At 46.3% G+C, this 24111-nt stretch overlaps 1 protein-coding gene across 4 annotated transcripts; it reads right to left on the bottom strand.

Moving 5' to 3' along the window:
• Nucleotides 1-3070: 3070 nt before the first annotated feature.
• RILPL1 (Rab interacting lysosomal protein like 1) lies at nucleotides 3071-23732 on the bottom strand. Of its 4 annotated transcripts, XM_048323313.1 has the most exons (9): nucleotides 23208-23732; nucleotides 19280-19430; nucleotides 14325-14443; nucleotides 13176-13403; nucleotides 9896-10068; nucleotides 9282-9374; nucleotides 5941-6028; nucleotides 4005-4119; nucleotides 3523-3615 (listed from the first exon to the last, which is right to left on the bottom strand). In XM_048323313.1, the coding sequence occupies exons 1-8, from the start codon at nucleotides 23505-23507 to the stop codon at nucleotides 4051-4053; spliced, it is 1221 nt and encodes a 406-aa protein (XP_048179270.1). In that variant the 5' UTR covers nucleotides 23508-23732; the 3' UTR covers nucleotides 3523-3615; nucleotides 4005-4050. The 4 variants fall into 4 exon arrangements, with proteins under 4 accessions (XP_048179271.1, XP_048179270.1, XP_048179272.1 ...); XM_048323315.1 differs by lacking the exon at nucleotides 4005-4119; XM_048323316.1 differs by lacking the exons at nucleotides 4005-4119; nucleotides 5941-6028 and adding an exon at nucleotides 6861-6936.
• Between the last annotated feature and the right edge of the window lie 379 nt (nucleotides 23733-24111).

Below are 24111 nucleotides of genomic sequence, written 5' to 3' on the forward strand. Positions count from 1 at the left end.
GGGTGTCCCACTGAGCTGAGCACACACCTTGTCTGGGACCCATCTGGCTGCCTGGGTGAGGGGTTATCTGTGGGCCAGATGTCCACATGTTAGTTACGAAACAGTCCCGTGTTGGAGACACAGGAATGGAATAGCAACAAACTGAAACTTCTGAAAAATGTGCCTCAAAAGTGAAGCTGATGGGAAGTGGCTTCATTTTTGTGAAGACACTGGGACAGGCAAGACCTTTATTCTACTTAACCAGTTCTGCCAGGTGAGAGAGAAGCATGGAACCAATCCACTGTGTATGACATGGGAGGATGAAACTCCTTTGTACAGGGGAACGTGCACCACAGGACAGTAAGCAGGTCAGAAAATGCCTCATGTTCCTGATGAATCCATGGACAATCACTGAGGGAGGCTCTCATGGGTAAATGTGGTTGCAGCTGCACCCACTCTGCCCTCACCCTTCTACACAGGGTTTAAATCCATTCTGGAAACTGGGTTTGCTGCTGGCTGTAGCTGAATTGGGGAAAACAGGACAAAACACCTTTTTCAGGGCCAGACACACCTCTTCCATTAAGGAGCTTACAGTGCTTTCTAGAAAAGGTTCTGTCATGTTCTTTGTCATCATAAGCTATTTTTAAATATATAATGTATTTTAAATTGTGTTTCATCAGCCTTTGAATGTCTCTGTCCTAAACCTTGTCTGGTTTGAGGCTGTATTTCCATGAAGAGTTGTATGCAGACAGATCCATAGGCTGCATCCCCAAGAAGGGATGGCATTACTTTCCACAAAAAAAAAGGACACAAGTCTTGCAGAAATACGCGTTTTTCAGAAATATTTATTAAACTGTTAAAATGATTTACTGCCCAACCAAAAAAAAAAATAAACCAAAAAAATGTCAGTGATCCTGCACTTGGCAGGCAGGATTGTTACGCCCCTTACCTGCCACCATCCTGGCCCTTTCTAAAAGCAGATTTTCCTTGAATATTGACAAACAATACATGACAGATCTTCAGATCTTTACAAACGCTTCCCTCTGTGCCATCCTTCCCGACGGCACTTGGAGTGTGTGAATGCAGCATTGCAAACATGAGAACGAGTGGTTAATGCCAGCAGGTCAGGAGGAGCTACCGAGGGGGTTGAGGTAATGAGCTGCAGAGATGTGGGGGAAGGCTGTCCTGCCTCGTGCAGTGGTTTGGTGTTGGCTGCAGAGCTGGCCCGACAGTGCCCTGGGCTCCGGGACGGGCTGTACGTGCACCAGGCCAGGAGACTTCCTTTGTGCTGCACCGGCCTAGGTTCGGTCTGTGCAGTTCCATTATCCCAGCTCACTGCTCTCAGCTGATTTCCAAAGGGATCTGCTTACTCAGGCCGGGCATCCGCCCGTTCTGGCATTGTTTCTGCTCACTGCAGCCCTTCTAAGTGCGCCACACGCGCTCAGGAGAGACTCGGAGTCATCCACGGTTGAACTGCCTGATGTGACTGTACTGCACCTTTTGTTTACTCATACGAAATTGAAGCCAAATCTTGGCAATTTAAGTATCATTAAATTAAGACACTCTCCCCATGTAAGAGTTGCTTTTCACATGAGGGGGGAAGTGCTGCTGTTTTAAGGACGTTAGCAAAACGTAACCAGGCAGAAGTGCATCTGCCCGATACCCACGCTGGACTCTGGTCACCGTGTCAAATGCAGGGCTTGCATATAAGGCCACATGTCCCCCCTGCCCCGAGCTGCAGTGACACCAGGGGGGCACAGTAAACGCTTTCCCTACCTAGAACACACAGAAGGTGCATGTTTGGAATGAAGCAGTTACAGCCGGGAGCAGGGCAGCACACAGCCCACCACTGCAAGGAGCGGTTTCCTGCCAGGGTTTTGCTACAGGTGGGCTAAAGAACCATTTGCTGCTCACACACATTAAAAATCCAGTTTTGGATCACCCTGCAGTAAAAATAACTGGCCTGTACTAAGCCCTTTGGAGTCCTCTGAGAGTTCCTCCTACGCTCAGTACCTGGAGTAGTTGGAGCTTTACTCCAGCCTCAGCTGTATTTCCTCTCCTTGGTGCCACTCTTGAGAAGAGGCTCTACAGAGCAGGTGGAGCAGCTGGGGCTGTGATGCCAACAGCAGCTCCCAGGCCCTGGCACTGAGCTGCACGTACAGAAGCTGCCCATGGCCCTGCTGGCACTGGATCCTCCCCACAAGCAGTGGTCTCCAGCATGGACCTTCCCAGCACACAGCCAAGGTCACAGAGACACCTCAATGCCATCCTCACACGGAGCCGTGGATACACTCACCCTCTCCCACCTGGCCAGGTGCCTCATGGAGTGTGTGGAGCAGAGGTGGGGACTGCACTGACACTGGGCTGTCCACAGTGCTGATGCTGTGGGGTTTTAGTGTTGGAAGGACAACCTCAGTCAGAGCCGGGGTCTCACCAGCTCAGCTGCAAAGCAGATCCAACCCCAGCCCCCAGGCTCAGCCCTGTAACAGGGGCTACCCAAACATCTGCCAACACCAGAGGGGCAGCCTCACACACAGAATTTACCTGCTCTGCCCAAGTAGTGTTTAGTCAAGAGAAAAGGTTGGGATCATGTCTAGGTCAGTGAAATAGTTCATGTCAGCCAGCTGAGGAAGTGTTTCCCTCTGAAGTTGGGCAGTCTTACCTAGACAGGAAACTGGAGTGTGACTTAATTAAAAACCTGTCTGTGGGAAGGATCTAATCCCTTTACAGCAGCTGCCTGCTACACTGGGGGGAAGTCCCTGGTAAGAAAGGAAAAAATTCAAGAGTTAGGATTCCTCCCTGTAAGCAATTTGTTTTCTATTAATACTGCAGAACACAAGGCACGCTCACCTCATACATTGGCTCTTCATGCTTTAGGCACTATAAGCACAAGGGAAATGTACACTCACTGTCCCTCTCAAGGCTACTCCAATTATCACTGTGTCAGGTGGATTTCCAAGGGGTGACTCTGCAAGATGCCGATGCCAGCGGCACTGACAGGACACAGCAGAGCTGTGGCTGCTACCAAGGGTGTCCAGCTGTCGTATCCCTCTTGAAAAAATTCTTACAGAAATAAAAAGCAAACAACTGATAGTGTTAACAAACAGGGTGAAAGACTCTTTGCCCTGTACTAGATATACACTGCAAACAAACTTCTAACAATGGCACAGGTCCTTTTTTGGTTTAAAGAAGCTTGTGTTACTGTAGTTAATGCATGAACAAGATCATAGACTTGTTATTCAGCACAAAACAAGTCATCTAGAAGCTTCCATGTCCCAGGGTGTCAGCAACTGTTACTACAAAGCTTGGGTTCCCGTTTGCAGCAAACAGTCACCAAGTGAACAGCGAGGGATCCTTTTTGGAGAGTCCGAACAACCCCCGAGGTGTGCAAGGCAAGTAATAGTGACGAGCTGCCGCGTTGCTTTACAGAAGCTTCTTGTTCCGAGACTGTCGAGATCTACTGCAGCAAACCAAACACCTCAGGGGTTTAGTCACAGGTGTTGTAGGGCTTCTTGTCCCTGTTCCATGTAGGAGTCATCTCTGTTTGAATGTGACCATTCTCCAAAAGTTTCCTGGAAGTGGACATTTTTCTGTGACGCCTGCATACGTTTCTTATCACGAGAGAAGAAACTAAACCTTCCGGGAAGGGAGCAGTGAGGGAGGGAGGGAAAAGAAAGAAGACTGTTTACCATCCTGAAAGCACTTCAGACACCCGCCCCAGTACACAGCACAACAAAACACTGAGCAAAAAACTCTGTTTGCATCTGCAGAAGATCAAGGCAGAGCAGCCTGATGGGAGTGCATGTCAGAATGCTGTTAGGGATGGAGTCATTGCAATCTCAAGCAGTTTGGCTACAGAAGCTTCAGATAAGCTCTAAATGCTGTTGACTCTACAAGGTGCAGGTATCATTTAGATGTGGGTTCTTCCCCCTTCCCCAGCCCTCAGGTAACGAAGCCACACAGTCCAGGTTAGTTTCTTGGCATAAGTAAAGTGGTATCTTTGGCATTAAATCTGTATATTTTACCACAAAGCAGAAATAGAATTTTTCTTAAGGTGGTCAGCAGGAAAGTTCATAAGATAAGAAAATAAGTCTCCACATTTTTTCCCAGTGTAGAGATTTTGATACACAGACTTGATTCCTGCAAAAATGAATGAATAAATGCACCCACGTGCATGAGAGTTTGCAGGATGAAGGCTCTAAACAAATGCACACGTGTGCACGTCATTTCCTGTCACACAGCCTGGGTGCTCTAAGATAATGACGTACATGAACCAACAGCCATTTAATACAGCTAAAAAGTACAGCTGGAAAAATCCTTAGTATCGTTTTATTTGTATGGGATGGAGTTATTGGATTAGGCAAATTCAGTGTTCGTTCAGTGTTAGTGCAGTGTTCAGGCCTGCTGAGAAATGCAAAAGTTGTGGTTCCAGCTACCAAAGGACTGAGTTGGCTGCGGATCCCTTTGGTCTCAGTGGTGGGTGGATTTCAGGAGAAGATTGTTTTGCCTGCACTGTAGCAAATACCAGTTGTGATCCAGGACAGGAACTGCTAAATGCTTCCACAGTGAGGGACTGTGCCAATATAAACTCAGCTTTGGTGGGTGGTGGCATATTGGTCAGGGCACTGACCCTGAGTCCATGCTCACCTTCCCCAGCGTTCTCCCTCCTCCCACACTCCCTTCATCCCCCTCAGCACCACGATCCTAACCCTCCCAGCTGCCTTGTACAGACCAGGGAGTTCAACCTCCCATGTCTCTCATCACAGAGGAAGCTGGATGGTAATTACTGAGAATATTAAGAATAATTACTTGTTGACTAGAAAGTGAAATAAACCACTACACAAGTTAAATGCACATAAATAACAGTGCCAGCAGGACCTGAACTTTTGCATTTCCTGGCTTCAAATGTGCAGCCTTAATAGTGAAATAAGTCTTTTGCACCTAATTAGCTTCATACTTTTCTACCACCTTCATCACAGGAGCTCATGAGTTCACACACATATACTGTGTATTTTCAGGGCCAGAGCAAGCTCCAGCTGATAAAAGAAGCGTTTAGAGACCGAGGGTTTCTGCAGAGCACATTTGGTCCTGCCTGCTCAGGGTTACTGTCTGGAAGCCCACACAAAGGACTGCTGTGTTTATACAGTCAGTTTCAAATGTCATAGCTCAGTAATTTTTCACTTTATCATGAAATTAAGCAAGAGAAAAAATAAGTTCATAAATCTCTAAAGGGTTTGGCTTTTAAAATTCCTTCTGAAACAATGAAAATTGTTATTATGCCTAGAAAATTCTCATGGAGGATGTTTGAAAAAAGCCTGTCTTTGTGGAGAGGAAGGGATTTTAAAGCTGTGTCGCTGCTGTAGATATAAAGATCACTAAAGCAGCAGTTCTAATGCAAAGAGGTTTGCATTAACAATTACCAGTATGTCTTCCAGGGAGAGCCAAGAATTGGATGACAGAATTGATTATGAAGAGTTTATACTCTATTCCAAAATACATAATTAGAGACAAAATATACAGGGCATAGATAGAAAGACATGAAAGCAACAGCCTGTAATTAACAGTGGAAATTAATGTGGAAATCAGCCACTCCATTCTGTAACTCTAACTAATGATTGTAACAAATCGTTAGAAATGAGTTTCTCAAAAAGCACTGGTGAGAACTGTGAATAGCCACAGCAGAATTAACAGATGCTGGTTAAAACTGCTTATTGCACCAATTTTCCAAGGAATACTGATTGGTTTAGCATGGCAACATTGAGGCAAAAGGTGATAAAATGTCAGTTTGAGGATGAGCATGGAGGAGTGGGATGAGTACTGACACTGACTGGTCATTCTGATTGGCACTTTGATCCTCTGGGATCCCACAGGCAGCCAGGAGAATGCAACCAGCAGTGCTTGTTAACATGGGGTCATGCAAGAGGAAACCACAGTACCAAACATTTAAGAAAAAATTCCTACAAGGGACACAAGTCTTCGTATTGGCTGCAATGTGGGATCGTCTGGAATCAATCCAGCTGCTACCATGGGCATTATGGCTGTAAAGATCCTGGTCAGGAAAGCACAGACACAGAAGAGATAAGACTGGAGCAAGGGAAAGAAAAAGCATTCCATTAAAAAGAAAAGAGGCAAACAGGATACACGGAGTTACTTTGAATTACAACACAGGACACATTACAGGGAGAGGGGGATCTGCATCACCCAAGACAGCTCTCCTCAGTGAAAAACACTTGTTTAGAAAAAACAGTTATTGTAGCAGTTTCAATTGCTTTTGGATTTCTAAAAGATACCACTTTCCTGTTGTGAGGCAGCCTGCAACCTGGGTTGGATTTCATCAAGGTATGCACCACCTCTAGCAATGCAGAGCAGAGTGCACGTTTTTGATCCAAGAGACAAACAGGCACAGACACGATGAAATGAAGGATGAAGGTGTATGTTAAGAAATACAAAACAGGACTCTGCTGTGACTACTGGATATTGGCACAGAAAACAGGGTTAGAGAGGACCAGCGTTACAGTTAAAGATCCTAGAAGGGTTACAGCTGATCTTTTCAAGTTAAAAATCAGAATTGCAGGTGAACTCTTGAAATAACCTCCTGAGAAATTCCATGGTTAAAGGGCCTGTGTGTCTGTTCCAAAAGAACCTGTGTTACTTCTCATGCAGAAAGATGCCAACTGCAGGCAGCTGAATGCTTTTGGGAAATCTTGCAGCTGCTCTGGCAGGAGCACTTTGGAGCTGGCTCGCAGCAAGACGGGTTTTTTGTGAGGGTTCAGCACTTTCACTGAGCATTAGACAATCCATGCAGCATAGAGGCTGAGAGAGCTGAGTGCTCTGTGCCCAGCCAGCCCCACACACACCTGCCAACACACCTCCATCCATACCTGGAACACCCTCTGTTTTTCTAAGGATTCTCCTCAGAGGTTCTCCCTCGTGCCAAATATTTTTTTGAACTGTGGACTAATGTCAATTAAAGATTAAGTTGAAATCACGAGAGACATTTCACTTGTGACCAAATGCAGCTCTCCCCAACTCACCAACTGCTGTTTTGAGATTAAAATTGAAAACAAATGGGCAAACACTGTTGGATCATTAGCAGCAGCCAGGATTTCTATTTTTATGCAACGTGGCACGTCCTGAGCTGCAGAACTGACAGACACACCAGCTTTTGTAGACTGCAAGAATAGGAAGAAAACTCCTGGCTGTTTGAGGCGTGACATCAGTGACAAACAAGCACGTAGTCTTAAGGAGAAAACAAAAGGGTGTTTTCTGCTCCAAACAGAGGGAGCATTTTTAATCCTTGGATTTTTCCTCCTCAGTAAAGCCTCCTGGTTACATTATTTCATTAAAACTCTGTCATGGGATGTGGAAGAGACAAATGTACAAGTCAGTCAGTCTGAGATCAGAACTCAGAGTTTGCCCCAAACGTGCCAACCCAGAAAAAAATGCTGATTTCTGTAACTTCTGTTTTCCTTTCTTTGTGGAGTTGCAGCACTGAATCACCTGAGCACATCTTGGATGGCACAGGCTACACATCCAGATGGCTCATTCCCTCAGACTCTGTGTGGTGAAGGGAAAAACGGCACGTTGCACAGGCAAGCATAAAACTTCCCTTGAGAGGGCTCCTATGTTTGTACTTCAGCTTTTTGTTTAATCAGGAGGAAAACTCTGAAAGAGAGGGAAAAGCAGCTCCCCTTTCCTCTGTAAAGGCACTCTGCATGCAGAGAGCAGCACTGCAAGTTTTCATCACATCATTGGGTACAGAGAGTTTATGTGCCAGAGTGTTCCCCAGGCAGCCAGAGGTACCCTGGAGAGGGAGAAGGGAGCTCTGGAGACACCTCCCAGCAGGCAGGGACTGCAGCTGGGACAGGAGGTGTTGGGACAGGACAGAAGCTACACTTGGGTTCTTTGGTTTTCCCAGCAGTGACATTTCCTGACATTCTAAAGCCCATCTACGAGTACAGTGTTGACAACACACAGAGAGGGGAGGAGGGAAGAAAAATAAAATCCCCGCCAGAGAAATCCTATCCAGACAGGCTGCAAGAATGAGACAAACCTGAAAACTATTACCATCCTTCAGATTAGTCAGGTAGACAGTTTTATATTCCCTTATTTAATATGATGGCTAAAAGGAGAGAGCAGACTGAAACCTGGGGACAGAGCATGGCAGCTAAAAGAAGTAACTTCAGCTTAGGCAGAGTCAAAGCTAATACCTCACCAACATGTGCTCTGCCTTACAACCTCTATTTAGATTTTTACGCTGCCTTTGCTTCATCAAAGGCAGCATTTCAAATCAAACATGGAAGCTGCACAACACAAACTGTGTGAGCTGAAACCAGCCATTCCCTACAACAGAATAAGCTTTAAAAAGCTCTAAAAGAAATGTAAAAGAAAAGAGAAGCTTTACAGTGAAGATCTTGTGCAACAAAGTATTATCATCCTCATCATCACAGCTGCAGAATGGAAACTGAAATCCAAACTCAGTATTTTCTACTCATGTGAGAGGAAGGTTCCTCTCAGCACAGGCAGAAAGCTGCAGTCTACTGCAAATAATCATCAGTGCCCTCCTGACTTCATGGTGTTTTGGGTCAGTCCAGATCTTCCTATGGAATTTACTCTCACAGGGCTGCTGCTATTATTAAACAAGGACTGAAGGTTATGGACATGGCGACAGGGTGGAAGAGTTTTTTATATGGAAACAACTGTTCCAAAATCACTGATGGAATTTAAAAAGTTCAGCTTCCGGTATCACAAAAATCCAAAGAGTTGCTATAAGGTTGGAAGACTTAATTTGGAATAAATAAATGTCCAGGAGGGAGTTTCAACAGAGAAAAGGACTGGCCAACCATGTGATTTTATAATTAAGTGATACACTAGCAACAGCACATCTGTGGCAGTAAGCTTTGGTTCCAACAACAGCATTAATATTTCAGAAGAAGGTGGAGTTCTTTTAGCCAAGCAAGTGACCATCCTCTCAGCAGCAAATTTGCTCAGCAAACAGAAGGATTTTGTGCTGCCCACGTAGTGCAAGTCAGGGTCTAAAGGCTTCAGTCAACAGGGAAATGGGCACAGTGAGGTCATGGGAAAATGATAATCCAAGATTGAAAGTTGTCCCAGATCTAGGCAAAAGTTTTGGCCAAAACCAACTGTTGTTTTCCATCTGCCAAGTGCTCATTCAGTGTCTCTCTCATATACAGTAGGAATGTGGTTATCTGAATTTTTAAAGTCTTTAAAATTGTCCTATGCATAAGAAACATTTGTATTTGCAGACTATATCCAGTATGCTTAGTAAATATGCTACTTACAGTCGTTTGATTCCAGATTCAGGCTGAGTTGAGGGTTTTGGCTGAATTATGGGTGTAGGCTGTGGGGATCTAGTTTCTTCTTCCATTTCCTCACTTGAAAGAAAGAAAAGATAATTAATGTTCTCCTCCCAAGCCATGGAAGCACTTTGAGATCTACAATTCAATCTGAGGTAGCACTGTTGATGAAGGAATGCAAAAAGATCTGTTCAAAACCCATTAAAATCCACTGAAGATTTTTCTGTCAACCAAGGAACAGCACCTAGAACTGGGTCTCCATTCAGTATTTTTTTCCCATTGTGACAAGGAGAGGGAGAAGAGCAATGGATTGAATAAAAAGTCTAGAATTTTCATTTTAGACCCACTCCTATCCTCATTTTTGAAGTTCAAAAGCATTAAATGTTTGTAATCTTTCTAGGATTCAGGGAAGACCTGGGAGTTAGGGAAGGACAAGTTTGAGGTACCAGGTTCAAGCTGAGGCCAATTCTCACAGTGTCTACACAAGCCTTTGCAGAAACATGAGCTTGGACAGAATTTCAGAGCACATTTATTGTTTCTAGACCTGCCCTGTGGCTCCCCTGAGTATATCATGCAACAGGAGAGGAGATGTAACCCACCTTTTGTAATATAAAAGCTCCTCTTGAAGCAAAAACACTCTAGATTTCAGTTCATTCCTCTCGTGAAGGACATCCCGGAGCTCCTGCAGGGTAAATCTTGGGCGATTGGGATCTTTTAAGTCCATTGCCATCTTTTCTGACTCAGAGAGACAATCATCATTGTTTGGTTCTGCCTGGGGAGTGAAATGTGGGCTTTAAATTCACCGTGCAAGAGCACGTCGGAGGAGTTTGAAGTATTTATCAGAACAGTTCCCAGCCTCTTCCTTTCAGCACTATTAAATCCTTTTCTAAGAGAACCACAGCAATTGTAAGAAGAAAAAGAATGCAGAAGAACTTGTTTTTCATGTTAAAGACTGTCAGCAGGAGCAGCTCAGGGATCTGATCACTTTGTCCCTTCCTGTGCACAGGCTGACCGATGACACACACAGGACAGGTGAGGCTGGCAGGCCTGGACACAGGGTCCAGCTTGAGCCACCTTATAGGGGATAAGGTTTTTCTTTGTGGAGAAATTCCTGTGGAATCCAGACTGCCAGAAAGTCCACTGAAAATGTCCAATTTTTGATAAGTCCATTCAAGGAATTCATACTTTTAACAAATGGTGTAAACCAAACATCATTTTTTATCCGAACACTGAAAAAATGGAGTGGCAAAGGTCATGCAGTTCCTTCCAGCTCCTCCCACAGAGAGGTGTCTCCTTAGAATGTAAACATATGAAGTGGAGATTTAAGTTTCTATCCCCCCTTATGCTTTCATTAAAAACCAGGAGGGGTGTTAGCACCAGCTCTGGCTACAAAGTGGAAGAACACTGCAGCTGAGGTGTTTGTACACGTGCACCCTTGCCTCTTTTCCTCTAAGAGTTCACTGGAAGCTTGGAGGAATTTTATCTCCCACCACCCAGTTTCTGTGGCTCCCAACAAGCCAGAATTTGCTCTCTAGGTATGAGTTTTGATTCCCAGGCCTATGGGGCTGCTTCCTGTCACTCTAGCACTTGCTTACAACTCTGTGGCACACACTGCTTGTGGAAATGTGGTCTGTGTAAGCACAGCACACAGGAGACCATTGCTCAGGTCCTCTGCTGTTGTTCCACTCAGTGGCTGCACAGAGCTGAGGACCAGGTAATGAAAAATCACAAGGTTCTGGGAAGGGTGCTTGGAATCAAGATTCTGAAAAGCAGCTCCAAGCTTTAAGAGGTCTGCAGGATTTATAACAATACAAATAAATGCAGGACACACTGTTCCAGGAAAACACATTTGAAATGTAGCAAAGCCCATTTGAAATGTGATGCTTTTTGTAAGGACTGATAGAGGCCACCATATGAGTCAACCACTCACCCTCCTGGGAGGATGCAGAGATCAGAGTCTCAGAGCTCCTGTGTGGCAGTGATGCCTCGCTGGGATACGAGCTGGAAGTTTGAGGAGTTAAGCAGTGAAATTCCTACACAGTCCATTTTTTGTAATCCTGATCCTACCCTCTTTTAAGCTCCTGTGTTTGTGAGAAGGTTTTGCAATACACTGATACATGGTTTCAGGCTGAATTTGGCTAAGGCTGGTGCAAGGTGAATTTCAGTGCCTGTCCTGCAGGGATGAGGCAGTGGAGCGATGCTCACTTGGGCACCGTTTGATCACCCCTTCCATCCAAACACATTCCTGTGCATGGAATAAAGATTGAGGCAACCTACCAAGAGGTTCAAAGGAAATTACTCAAACACTTTTCCTCCTCTTCACCCCCTAGATAGGGGTCTGAGCTGATGTCTCTTCTTTTGGTTGTATATTTGCCCCACATCTCTGCCCAAATAAACTATTTTTGCTAGATTTGGCTCAAATCAGCAAAGACTGAGCAGCCTGTACCCAATACAAATGTCCTTGACAGAGGCCAACAAGCAATGTCCATTCTGGAGCATGCAGCTATTCCAGCTTTCTGCTTGCCACTGCAATTCCTGTGTAAGCACCATCCTGGCAGAGGGAGCAGGAACGGCTCTAATTAGAAGAGGCACCATTGCCATGGAACTGATGAGTTAGAGAGAGGTGAAGAATGCATCCTTTCTCTGCAGACACTGAGGACACTTTCACTCCTGCTGGCTCCAGGCCTGGGCTCCCCAGCCCTGTTTACAAAGCTGGGTGTCCTGGCTGAATTAACAGCAATGAAATAATCCTTTTCATTATTAGTACAGAGCTCGCCCAACTCAGCAGTGACGTGTTAACACATCACTGGCTGTCACATTCCTGGGGGACCAAGGTACTCCATCAGCACTTGTCTCTGCTTTTTGATGTGTATTCCTGCCTGTTGCCAGTGAAATGGATGTTTCACTGGATGTTTCACTGGATGTTTCACTCTCTGCTGCAGTCTGTCAGGCATTTACACCATGGAGCTCTTACCAATGCATCAAGTTGAATGGCTCTGTGTGATAGAGCTCCTCTAAGTTCTTAAATATCATGACACCCCTTATTGTATTTCCTACTCTGCTAAGAGCATCATTAGGAGAGGGAAATGCAGTACATTTGCTTTAGGAAGAAAAAACTAATGTCGTAGGCACAAAGGAAAATATTAGGAACCATAAAGAGGACTATGGGATCAACAGATCAGTGCATCTTTTTCTCAGGAAGCTCCCCTCAAGTTTGCATTCCTGCTGCTCTGATCTCAGCCCAGCTCTATTTGCAGACTGTCACTTTGCCTGCTCTGCAAGAATCCAGCTCTGCCAGCAGGAACATTTGCTTTTCACGAACATCTGTGCTCACAACACTTCACTGCACAATTCTAATAGGAAGCAAAAGCAGAAATAAGGCCAAAGTTGGTTCCTCTAAAAAGTGCCTTGAAATATTTATATGTTGATTTGGTAGCACTAAACCAGTTTAGTCCTGACTGATCCAAGTGCCACAAGCACTGCATGGACCAGGTGTGCAGAGCTGTGCCCTGACTCCAGGACCACTTCTGGCACAGCTTCTGTTCCACTGTGGTTCACCTGCCACCATCACCACTGTGCACCCCTGTGACCCATCCGGCCTTGAGTATTTGCCGGATCTTTGATCTGGCAAAGCTGAAGCTACTGTTGGCTGTTTGTCTTTGGAAAAACCAGACTCTTCAAGGAACTGGTTTGTTTTCCTTTGGGGGAAGGGGTAGGTGCATACAAACAAAATGAAGCCAACACGCTACCACAGCCCTGCTGTCTGCCTCCAATATCAACTAACAGCTGATATTCCAGAGATTAGCCAAAGAGGTACTTGGTATGAAGTCCAAAGCTTTTTAAAAGGCTGTTTAAAAAGTGATTCAAGGTGCCTCTTACCTTTACTTCCTCCCCATTTTGGCTGGCCTGGCTGTCCTCACCCTGCAGTTTTTCTCTGAGCTTCCCCAGCTCTGCTCGCAGGTTGCCCATCTCCTGCTCCTTGGTTTGCAGATACGCTTCCAGCTCCACCTTCTGCTCGATCAGTGCCTTCCCCTGGGCCTCAACCACTGTGATCCGGTGCCGCAGGTCGTGGTTAATCTTCATTAACCTGTTCTGCTGCTGCTGAAGCTGCAAAACATCCACCAGCCATAGCTCAGTCTCCATTCAGCCATCACTGGGATTGCCCAGTCCCAAACATCATCTTAAACTAGAGGGTTCCTGTTGCATTTAATCTGAAAAATTCCCTCCCTCTCCTCACCCCCAGATTAAATTTTTTAGTATCTAATTATCTACTACAATTTCAGTCACCCAAATTTAATTGATTTTTAGACTAAATTCCCCTAGCACAGGGATTTTTTCAGATAAAAGCAAATCCATCACTTCTGATATTAGTTCAAGGATAGGGTGACTTACGGGATTCTGAATCAAATCCTAACCCAGAGGAGAAGAAATACAAGACAGAGGAATCCTTAATATTCAGTTTATAAGTACTTTGCTTTGAGCTCCAAGGCTCTCTCCTAAGGCAGGATGTGACCTGCTGGGTGTGTGTGGACAGCCCCAACTCAAAAGGCTGCAGCACCTGCCAGAGGCACTTGGGCAGAGCAGAGATCACCTAGGCCTGGCCTTCCTAGCACCGAGAAAGTCCCATGGCCTAAGGACATGAAGCAGTGTGAGGATGGGAAGCAAAATATGGGTAAGGAGGTCATTCCTCCTGACACAGAAAGTGCCAAACCTCATGTCATCCCCGGAGTCACAGTGGAGTCTGTGATTCATCTCAGACTAAGCCCTGAACAAAAGGTCACTGTTGGCAGAGGTGGCCTGGGCTGAGCAGTGCCCTTCTCATGCAGAGGTGATTCACACTGCATCCCTGGTGTGGGAGTGCACTGAAACCTGACCATTCTGGACACTCCACAGCTCTGCTGGACACTTCAGTTGCAGGACTAAGAATCTGGCACTGTTTACACTTTCTATATTAACTTCAAACTTGAAACCAGGCTCTGTAAGCATGGGTGAGAAAGAAGAGAAATAGGAAGACCAAGAGCCACTTACAGCCTCTACATCCTCATTTTTAAGTCCGAGTTCCCGGTCCTTTGCTCTGATTTCATCCCTCTGTTTATCTACCACTTCTTTCAGCTTCTTCATGACTTGCCGCTCTCTCTCTGACATCCCTGGTTAAAAAACGAACACAGAACACAAACTAAGGACAGTCAGGAGCTGCTGAGGCTGAGAACAATAACAATGAGAAATATTTAAGTAGACTCTGGAAGTTGCCTGCTGGTAGAATTACAGAGATGCTTTAGAGGTTACTTCAAGGGTAACAGAACACAGATGACAGAATCCACTCCATTAAAGCCACTGCATAGACACTCCTTAAAAAAGGAACTGACAGTCCTCAGAAATATTTATAACAGTGAGTGGCACTGCTGCATCTTGCTGCCTTAGTAGTTTTACATCAACGTTCACACTGTGCCCCAGGGAGCTTGGTTATCTGTGTGATAATCTCTGGAATCAGCTGGCCAAGGCCTTGTGAAAATTGTAAAAAAGATGATCTGGATCTTCAGTAAGATGTAAACAACATATCACTGTTTTGGATTGCATCTGGATCCAAACCAGCTGAGGAGCACTGGACTAGATTGATTTTTAGTTGAAATCCAGTTTCATGTTTGGTGAAAAGATGAAACAGGACCTTCAGAGGGTACCCCCACCTTAAATGCAGAACCAAAATTTAGTCTGAATTATGGTCACATATTTTCTCCTCCTGTTTTGCCACCCTTTTCCCATCCTACTGTGTGATAATTCATATTTAGAGTAACTGTACTTGAGAGAAAAATACTACATAGCATTTCGCTGGTAAAAGGAGTTTGGAACATTGCCAAGAATCCAACACTGATCCTGTCTGAAAATAAAGAAAGGGTGAGATTAACCTTAAATCTGGCCAAGGAATCATTAGGAAGTGTCATAAACCACAAACCAGGAAGCATTCCTTCTATTTGCCATTACAGAGATAATTTGTACCTGGTACTGCAGTGATGGGCTCTTGAGAGCAGACACAGACCAGAGGATTTAACTCGGTGAGATGATGAATCTCCTGCCCTGGCTTTCCCTGAGAATGGCACAGAGATGTGCAATTTGATGGTCCTGAACTATCACATGAAATCACATTGCACAACATCCTTGAAGATGAAAACCCAGTGACCAGGGCAGTGTGTGACTCCTCTGGCCAAAGTCCAGACCAAGCAGGAGCTCAAATCCAGGGTCTGCTGCAAATTCTATTAATTTTGGCATAGTACTTTGTTATGTGGGTCTTCAGCTTCTTCCATTTACGAACTGCAAGTGGTGATAATTCACTCCCCACTCTGGGATGGCTGGAAAGCTGCTTCCTTTCTAATATATTAAAGCAGCTCCCACATCAGAAATATGCTCTGTATGCATCAAATGTTTCCAGCCAGGAAAGGCTCTCTTTTCTAACATCAGCTCAGACTTTCTGGTTTTGTTCTTCCCTCATCAGAGAAATCCAGAGTTCCTCCCACAAGAGAATTTAGCTGCATGTCTTTAGGAACTCCAGCTCACAGGTCAGCTACAGAATGAACTGATGGAAAATAGAGTAGAGCAGGACAAACCTCAGAGAAGGAAAGGGAGTAACTGGTGGATGTGCACTCCTGCAGCAGCTGTGGACTCCCATGCAGGGAGTGTACCAGAGCAAACAGGGGGAACAGCAGCTCCCATCCTCAATGCTAAAGGACCAGAGCTGTGGTACTGCAGAGAACAGGGAACTGCTCTGCTGGGAAAAGGACTGGTGGTCATGGCTGGCCAGGAATTTGGTTCACAGGACGTGTTCCTGTCAAATCCCAGAAAAGAACTGTCAGTGACATGGTGTTCACATTCTAGTGTTACGTCCTCATCCCTTTTAATTCTGTGGTACATTTGCCTGCTCTATTTCTGGACCCTGGTTTTTATCAGCTCTATGTTGCTCTGGGTTCTAGTTCTTCACAGGATAATTTTAATTCTTTGCCTAGGTACCAGCTCATACCCACCAGGGAGGACAAGTGTCACAGACACAAACTGCTGCTTAACTTCTCTAAAAGATCCATATTCCTCTATCACACCACAGGTCTGGTACATCTCTGTACCCACAAACCTCACTGCAGGTTCCTGGATCCACTCGCTGCAGCCAATCTCAGGGCTGGGGACTGAAACATCAGCTGTATTTAAAAACAAAAGAATCCAAAACTTTGCCTTGAAGTAGAGGGACTGCAGTGAAACTTTAGCCTGGTGGCTTCACCCAGAAGGAGGCAGCACTAGTGAATGAAGCTGTATCCGTTAGTACTTGTGAGATGCTTTGAGATCTCTAGATAGCAGGTGCTATTTAAAGTACCATTCAGTGCTGACTACTTTTCCTTCCACTGTGCTCATTTTTCTCCCTAACATTTGGTGAACACCTAAAAGGCTTCGACTGTGTGCACAGATCACTACAATTTTTATTTCAGGAAGAGGGGGCGAAAGGAAAGGTGGCGAGTTTTGTGAAACAGTCACATCTCCTTCCATTTCCTCAGGCACCGGGAAAGAGGAGAGGGAAATCACTAAGTGCCCTAAATGTAAAATAATTATCTCTAAATGGTTCAAACTCTAATAACTGCAAGATCTTAAATGGCACACCCAGTCGGCTTCCCCAGGCACATCCTATGAGCAGCTTCCTGTGGGTCGCTGTGATCACAGCGTTGTTCCAGCAAGAGAAAGGAAAGCAGCTGGAGGGGAGGATACCAAAGAAAGAAAGAAAAGAAACTGGAAAAAAAATAGAAGATTCTTTATTTTTAGGAAACTGTTCAGCGTTGTGTCCATACACCACCTATCACTGCAGGCCAAAGTGCCAGGCAGAGCCTGTGGCACTGCACCATTACCTCAATACTCAGAACAAGTTCAACTCCCCTTTTGAAGGGAACTGTAGGTCCTGCAGCACGGGAGGGTCACACAACTGCTGCCATCCTGCTGCCTGTCCTTACCACAGCCAGGCTGAGGCAGCAGCTCCCCTGCAGTGACACTGCAGCCTGCTCGTCCTGTTTGACACACGGGTCAAGTTTGCATGTGGCATTTTCCTGGGATATTCCAATCAGTCAGCACCATCGAGCAGTGCTCCGTTTGGGCTTGGGAGGAGTCACTTTAATGGGTGTTACAGACTCATCTTTAACTCCCCTCCCGTGTGTTTTGTGTACTGCCACAGGTCCTTTCACGTGAACCCTGCTCTGCTCAGACTGCACAGAACACCCCTGTTTGCACAGGACTGCCTCTGCCTCTCCCATGAACACTTACTTCATCATGCTCAAGTGAGGCCCTGAGAATTAATTGGCAGGATTGACTCTCAATTGACTCTCTTGCACACCCAAATCAGTGGCCTCTGTTGCCTGTGTAAAATAACCCCTCTAACTGTCTGGTGAGTAAGCAGTGAGCTGCTGATCCCTGGGGCCAGCGCTGAGGGGAGACATGATCACAGTGCTAAACCATGCTGAGATAGGAGCACTGGAGTCTGCTCAAAATGAGTCCAGCTAACACAGTATTTAGTTTGAAATCCTGCCTCTCTGGACTCTACATCAGACCATGGGACAGAGACTGAAAAAGAGCAGCAGAACTGCTTTCTGACACTACCCAAACAAGTCATTTGAGACAAATCTATCCCTGCTCATTAATGACAAAATTTCCTAAAAGAAAAACAGTTGGGTTTGATATAATAGATCCCATTAATAAAATGGGGTTGATATAAATTAATGATTTCACTTAAAGTGATTATTTTGGCCAAAGAATATCAGTGATCCCAGAATCTAAGCTCTGGAATGGGCTTATGGGTTATGTTTGTGTTGTTATACATGGGTAGACACAGTAAAAATAACAAGAAAAGCACGTCTGGCATTTGCTTGGCTGGCTGGAAGTGAAGAGTATGGCTATATTTAAATGCAAACACATGAGCTGCAGTGAGCTAGATAGCCACTGGAAGGGAAAAGAAGAAGAAGAAAAAAAAAGAAAACAAAGGGGAAGCTGGTTCTTTATAACACGATGTCAGTCTTGATGGTCCATGACTCATCAGTGCCATTCTGAATTTTGCATGGAGTTTGTCAGCCTGATGTTGGGCTACTTCTTTGCCACTAATTGACTCCTAAATTGAAAGCATTGCATTTGTTTTGAAAAGTATCTTGAGAGGTTTAACAGTTTTTACTTTTTGAAAGTTTCATTATACTCCTCCCCAGGGCAAGTGAACAGCACTGGGCCTCGGGGAGAGAGCAAGTGCAACTTGCACAGTGTGGGACAGAGTTTCATCCACCTCCAGCAAGCTTCCACTTAATCCCAGCCTCCGGAGCCTGGAAAAGGATATCTCTTCATTCCTAGTGCTCACTGGAGAGCTGTGATAGCTCAGCTGTGTGCTCTGCTTTCAGACTGGTCAGTCATTCTGAATGCTCCACTCAGGACATCGTGAAACGGACTTGGGGTCTCACAACCTCAAATTTTGTGCTGGGAGTGGTGGAGTAAACGAGCATCTGTTCCTCTGCTCCTGGGAAAGAGCTGTTGGCTGAGCTGTGGGTCAGAGCTGAGGCTGGCAATTGTTTCACTTGCTGCACTGAGATCTATCGGTACTTGCAGGTATATCTTGAACTTCATGCTGCCTCAAGAATGCCCACAAATGGGTTGTTTCAGCTCTTTAGGATTCACCCCCTCCCTGGATTATAAATCTCCTCACTTTTTCAAAATTGGCTCTAAGTCCCCTTCTCAGCCAAACAACAAGTTGGTTGTCATTCCCTCATCCTTCCACTTCTTAATCATATCTTCAGTGTCATCATGTATTCAGAGATTTTCTATTCAGGGAATAAAAACCAAGTAAACAAACAAACCAGCCTTCAAAACCCAGATCTGCATTAATCCACAGGAAAAAACCACACCAGAATATCCAGCCAAAGTATTTTGATAAAATATTGCTTTTTGTAACAAAGCAAGGACTGAATTTGAAGTATCAAACTTGCCTTCATGCTTCTGAAATTCCTCTTCTGTGAAATTAATGTCTTTGTGAGACAAGTTTGTCATCAGTTGTTTATTCTCCTCCTGCAGCTGTGCAATTTGGGTAAGAAGATCCTGTGCTTCCCCTCTCCAGACATCCTCCACCAGTTCTAATTCCTATAAGGTAGATCAGGACAACACATTTATATTTTTAAACATGTTAAGAGTCTATGTCTGGACGATTTATAGATCAAACTAGTAGTGAACCTACTGATTCTTATGGGAAACAATTAAATGAGACTACTGTGAGTTTCCTGGAAGACATCTGCTTTTCTAATGCTGATGCCTTTTCCTGGTCTTCAAATCAAGAGTCAAACACGGTTAGAAGGGAAAAAGGGATTTTACCTTGGTATTTATTTTAAGGAACCTTAGGTGCACACGTCCAGGTCGAATGCACCTCACTGCACACCACAGTGCACACGCCCAAAAGATCTGGTGTAAGATTATAGGTGTTACTAATTAGCAGATCTATCAAGGATTCCCCAATGAGAGGCTCAAGTGAGCCCCCCTCCCCAAGGAGCCTTCCCCTGGAGGGTTCTATGTCAGTTTACAGAATGTGTTCTGGAGAGGACCTTGGACTCTGGGGCACACTGATCCCTAACTAGGAAGCTTCTAAAATGTTTAGTCTCTGAGCTGAAAAAACAAGTCCAAGAATGTAGGCAAAAAGCACTGAGAATACAGAGGTTGTAAAAAGGTATAACAGGGGTATAAAAGAAAAGGCAAAAATCTTCATGGCATCAATGCCACCACCAGGAAACCAGCCACCACAGTCCCCTTTGCTATATGCTGAATGTAAATACCTGAGAGGATCATTCCTGATGCAAACATTTTTGACCTGCAAGCTACCCAAAGGATGGCTCCTTATGCCCTGCTTTGCTGTGAGGACCAGATTAAGGGGGCTGCTGTGTTAGACAAATAATGAAACACGAGCACCAATTCCCTCCTGCAGCCCAGGAAGCAGCTGCAAAGCTGTTAGAAATGCCCCCAAACCATCCCACAGCGAGGGCCAGTGGACATGCTTGTTCTGACAGAACAGCCTGGTCTAAATTCCTGTTATGAAACACAAGTGTAAATTGATGAGTGTGTGATCCAGTGCAGCAAAGCCAGAGCTCCTGGTGCACATGGGGAACACAAGCCCAAACCCTGCTGCTTCCTATGTAAATTGTTCTCTTGGAATGTCCTGAGTGGTGTCTGTGTTAGTGGCAGCGAGGCCATTCAAAACAGCTCCCATTTGTCGGGACACTCTGTGTCAAGAGCAGCTGTCACCAATCCTCATGAAGGTCAAATCAGGATAAAAAGTAAAAAGTCCTCAAGGAAAACAGTTGAATTTAGAGCCTTGCTCGTTCCAAAAGCCTCTCTGTATATCTCACTTCTGCAGTGGGGGGCATTCCCTGTGCCATTTTCACGTATGTTCTTCAAACAAAAAGCTGCATGCAAATCCCTGGAGCCAGGCTGAGTCACTGCTGACTTTCACATCCATCCACATGCCCCTTTCCTACCTAACAACAAAACACATTCAGACAACAACCCAGCCAAGCACAGCTTGAGGCTAAAATAAGCTCTGCTGAGAGATTAAAGGATAGCTCTCTGCTTTGAATGTATGCTCTGATAATGGGAGGTTATGTTCCGGGTGACTTTTGGGTCCAAATGCAATTTTATTCCAGCATTTATTGCTGTATTGCTGCTAAAAGTGTTGCAGAAAACATTATATGGCAAAGAATAATAAATAACAAAGGTGTGGTAAGCTATGCAGACTTAACTACTAAAAAGGAAAGAAAATGTCATTAATCACCTATTTTACTTGAAACTCTTATCTTGAAAAAAAAGTAAATCTGTAATGAAATTGATATTGCCAAATACCTGGACTGTTTACAGTGATGCTGCCTGCTACAACTCTGTAGCTAAAATAACGCAGTGACCTATTTTAGCAATAAACCAGCACATTCATCACTTACAAGCATATTGATAAAACCAAAACAGAATGCACACAAACCCCCAAACTATCTAAACTCATATCATTTATGTGTGGCTGCACTGTAAACACACAACTATCCTGAGGTTTGCTTAGGCACACTTTATCATTTATTGCTATTGAAGAGACCAATGAATTGGAGCAGAAATTAACTTCTGAATCCTCATTAATGGAAGTACCAGACAGGGGAGGCACATCTACAGGCCAGGCAGTGCCAGCCAGCTCAGGAAACCCCAGGCAGTGGGTGCTGAGCCAGGTTTACACGCAAAACAGATTTACACATAAAGTTCAAGTGCTGAAATCTCATAAACTGATGCTTGCAAGGACCACTAAAAGCTTTTCTGGGTGTTTTTTTTGGAGGCTTTGGGGTCAAAAATATTTCTCAGTATCTGATTTTTTTCTGCTTATCAGCACCTGTCCTGTGAAAGAGTCTTCAAACCCTCACACTGGAACAGAGAAGATGTGAGACCACTGTTCTGTAGGAACCTGGTGCATTGGGAATCAACTTGATTTAAAAAAATAGAAGGTGTGTATAATGTAGTTTATTTTCCTGTTCAAATCTGTTTACACTGAAGTAGATTGTTTAAACACTCCCTGGGCCACTTCATGACCCTCAGAGGAGCTGACAGAGCAGAGGTGGTTGACGGGCAGGGAGATCAGCTGACACGTTTAGGAAACTTTTTAACACTTATAAGAACTTCACAAACATCTACACAGAACAACTTGTACAATGACACTTGTTCAGTATCCACTTCACCCGCAGCCTTTGGTAAATATAACATATTTGTATCTATTCTCTAGACCTTATTTCATACTCTTGAGACTTATCAAGGCTTTGTACATTAAAGATCTTTTACCATCCTTTTCAGAGACATTGCCCTGAGACTTCCTCTGCAAAATGTTGCAGGGTTTATCCTGGATTTTCCACATGCTAGGTGAAAGTCCTCTAGCTGACCCTTTAAAAAATATAAAATGGGGATTCATCCAGTTAAGCCAAATCTTGAAGTTTGGGGTCTCTCTTCCAGAAATCCCCTATCTCCTGTTTATCCTGATTCTGTGTGTGGAATCAGGAATGGCATAAGGCAGCAGTGATGATTTAGCACAGTCATTTACTAGAAGAACCATTTCAGTTATCTGGATGGTTTAAAGAGTGGATCTGCCACTTTTACTGCAGTAACTGGAGCATGCTGTCCTGCTGTAAGAGCTAACAGGATATGGGAAGTGCTCTCTACCTTGGGCTTTCATGGGAGTGGGGTCAGGGAATGCTGTGACCACCCCAGAACAAGCCAAGGGATATCTTGCCATCAGAGGATGGAGCAGCAAGCTGACAGAGTGCTCTTCCCGACCTTCCCTACTCTTCAGCTCTAACTCTGCTCTGAAATCACTTGGTTCTCCATCTCTCCCCTCTGACTTTCCTAACCCGAAGTCTGTGCCAGGAAAACTAGACTGCTAAATCATTCCCAGCTCCGGAGAGGAAAGTGTATTCTTGTCAGTGACCTTTCCTGGCCTAGCAGGAAGCAGCACTATCCTCTCGTCAGGAGAGGGGATGGAGCAGGAGTCCTAATCGGGGAGACACAGGGGAAGGAAATGCAGTGACTGGGGAAGGGGTGGAGAAAGGGAAGGAGGGAGGAAACTTCCAGGAGGGAAGGAAACAAAAAACAACAACACGCCCAAAGCCTCAGCGACGCTAAGGCAGCATCCGCGCAGAGCCCGGAGCCCTCCCGGGCGGTACCGCACGCGTGCCCCGCCCGCTCCCACGGCTCCGCGGCATCCCGGCCCGCACCCCGGCCTCGCTCTTTGTTTTCCCGGCGGCGGCGGGGGGAGAACGGCGGCGGGGGGGGCAGGGGCCCGGCCACCCCAGAGCGGCTGCGGCAGGCGGGGGCAGCCCTGCCCCGCCGCGTCCCCCCGGTCCCCGCCCGCACCTTCTGGTGCTTCCTCTCCTTCTCGATGCGGTCCATCCTCTCCAGTCGCAGGCGGTCGAGCTCCAGGCGCAGCTCCTCCATCTCGGGGTTGATGTGGTTGCGGCTCACCAGCACCTCCAGGATCTCCAGCACCCGCACCACCTTGGGCATGAGGCGGGCGATGGCCTCGCAGCCGTGCTGGTCGATCACCCTCTCAAACTCCTGCCCCACGGCCGAGGCGATGTCGTACACGTCCATGACCGTCAGCTCCGCCGCGTTCTTCTCCAGGGCGGGCGGCGCCCCGCCGCCGCCGCCGTCCATGGCTCGCCCGGCCCCGCGGCGCCCGCATAGGCGGCGGCGGGGCGCGCTCCGGGCAGGGCGGTCCCCCTGCAGCCGCTCCCGCCGCCCCGCGCCCGGGCCGCGGCCCCCGGCAACTCCCGCGAACTCCGGGCGGCTCGGCCGGGGGTGTTTAAACTTGGCCGGGCGGTGCTGGGGCAGCGGCGGCGGGAGGCGGGCGCGGCGTCCCCGCCACCACCGCCCCGCCGCCCGCGGCCAATGCCCGGCGCTGGGCGGGCCGGGGGCGGCCCCGCGCATGCCCGCGGCCCCCGCGCCTCCCGGTTCCCGGGACGGTCCCCGCCGGGAGCGGTCGCGGTGGCAGTCCTGCTCCGGCGGGCTTAGCTTGCAGTGGGTCAGGAGCATCGCCAAGCGCGGGTGCTCTTCGCTCGGTGCTTGTGCCGAGCAACAGCGGGAGGGTTCGTGGTACCGACCTCTCCTGCGGCCTCGTCCGGGGCGGAGAACCGCGAGTTTGACGGGGCAGAGCTCGAAGCCGCCCGTGTTCGGGGTTCGGGTCCCACACAGACGATGCCTGGCGCTGGAGCGGGTTCGCAGCAGGGCAGGGGCGCACAGCTGTGTCCGTGGTACCCAA

The sequence above is a fragment of the Corvus hawaiiensis genome, chromosome 18 (genome assembly GCF_020740725.1).
Source record: "Corvus hawaiiensis isolate bCorHaw1 chromosome 18, bCorHaw1.pri.cur, whole genome shotgun sequence".
In the NCBI taxonomy this organism is placed as follows: Eukaryota; Metazoa; Chordata; class Aves; order Passeriformes; family Corvidae; genus Corvus; species Corvus hawaiiensis.

Excerpts from the sequence above, each read along its gene's own strand:
- RILPL1 (XM_048323313.1), bottom strand. The coding sequence starts at position 23,507 with ATGGACGGCGGCGGCGGCGGGGCGCCGCCCGCCCTGGAGAAGAACGCG. Across the intron at positions 9,375-9,895 it reads GAGCTTTTATATTACAAAAG|TGAGGAAATGGAAGAAGAAA; the intron begins GTGGGTTACATC and ends CTTTCTTTCAAG. Across the intron at positions 6,029-9,281 it reads GAATCTGGAATCAAACGACT|GATCTTTACAGCCATAATGC; the intron begins GTAAGTAGCATA and ends TTTCCTGACCAG.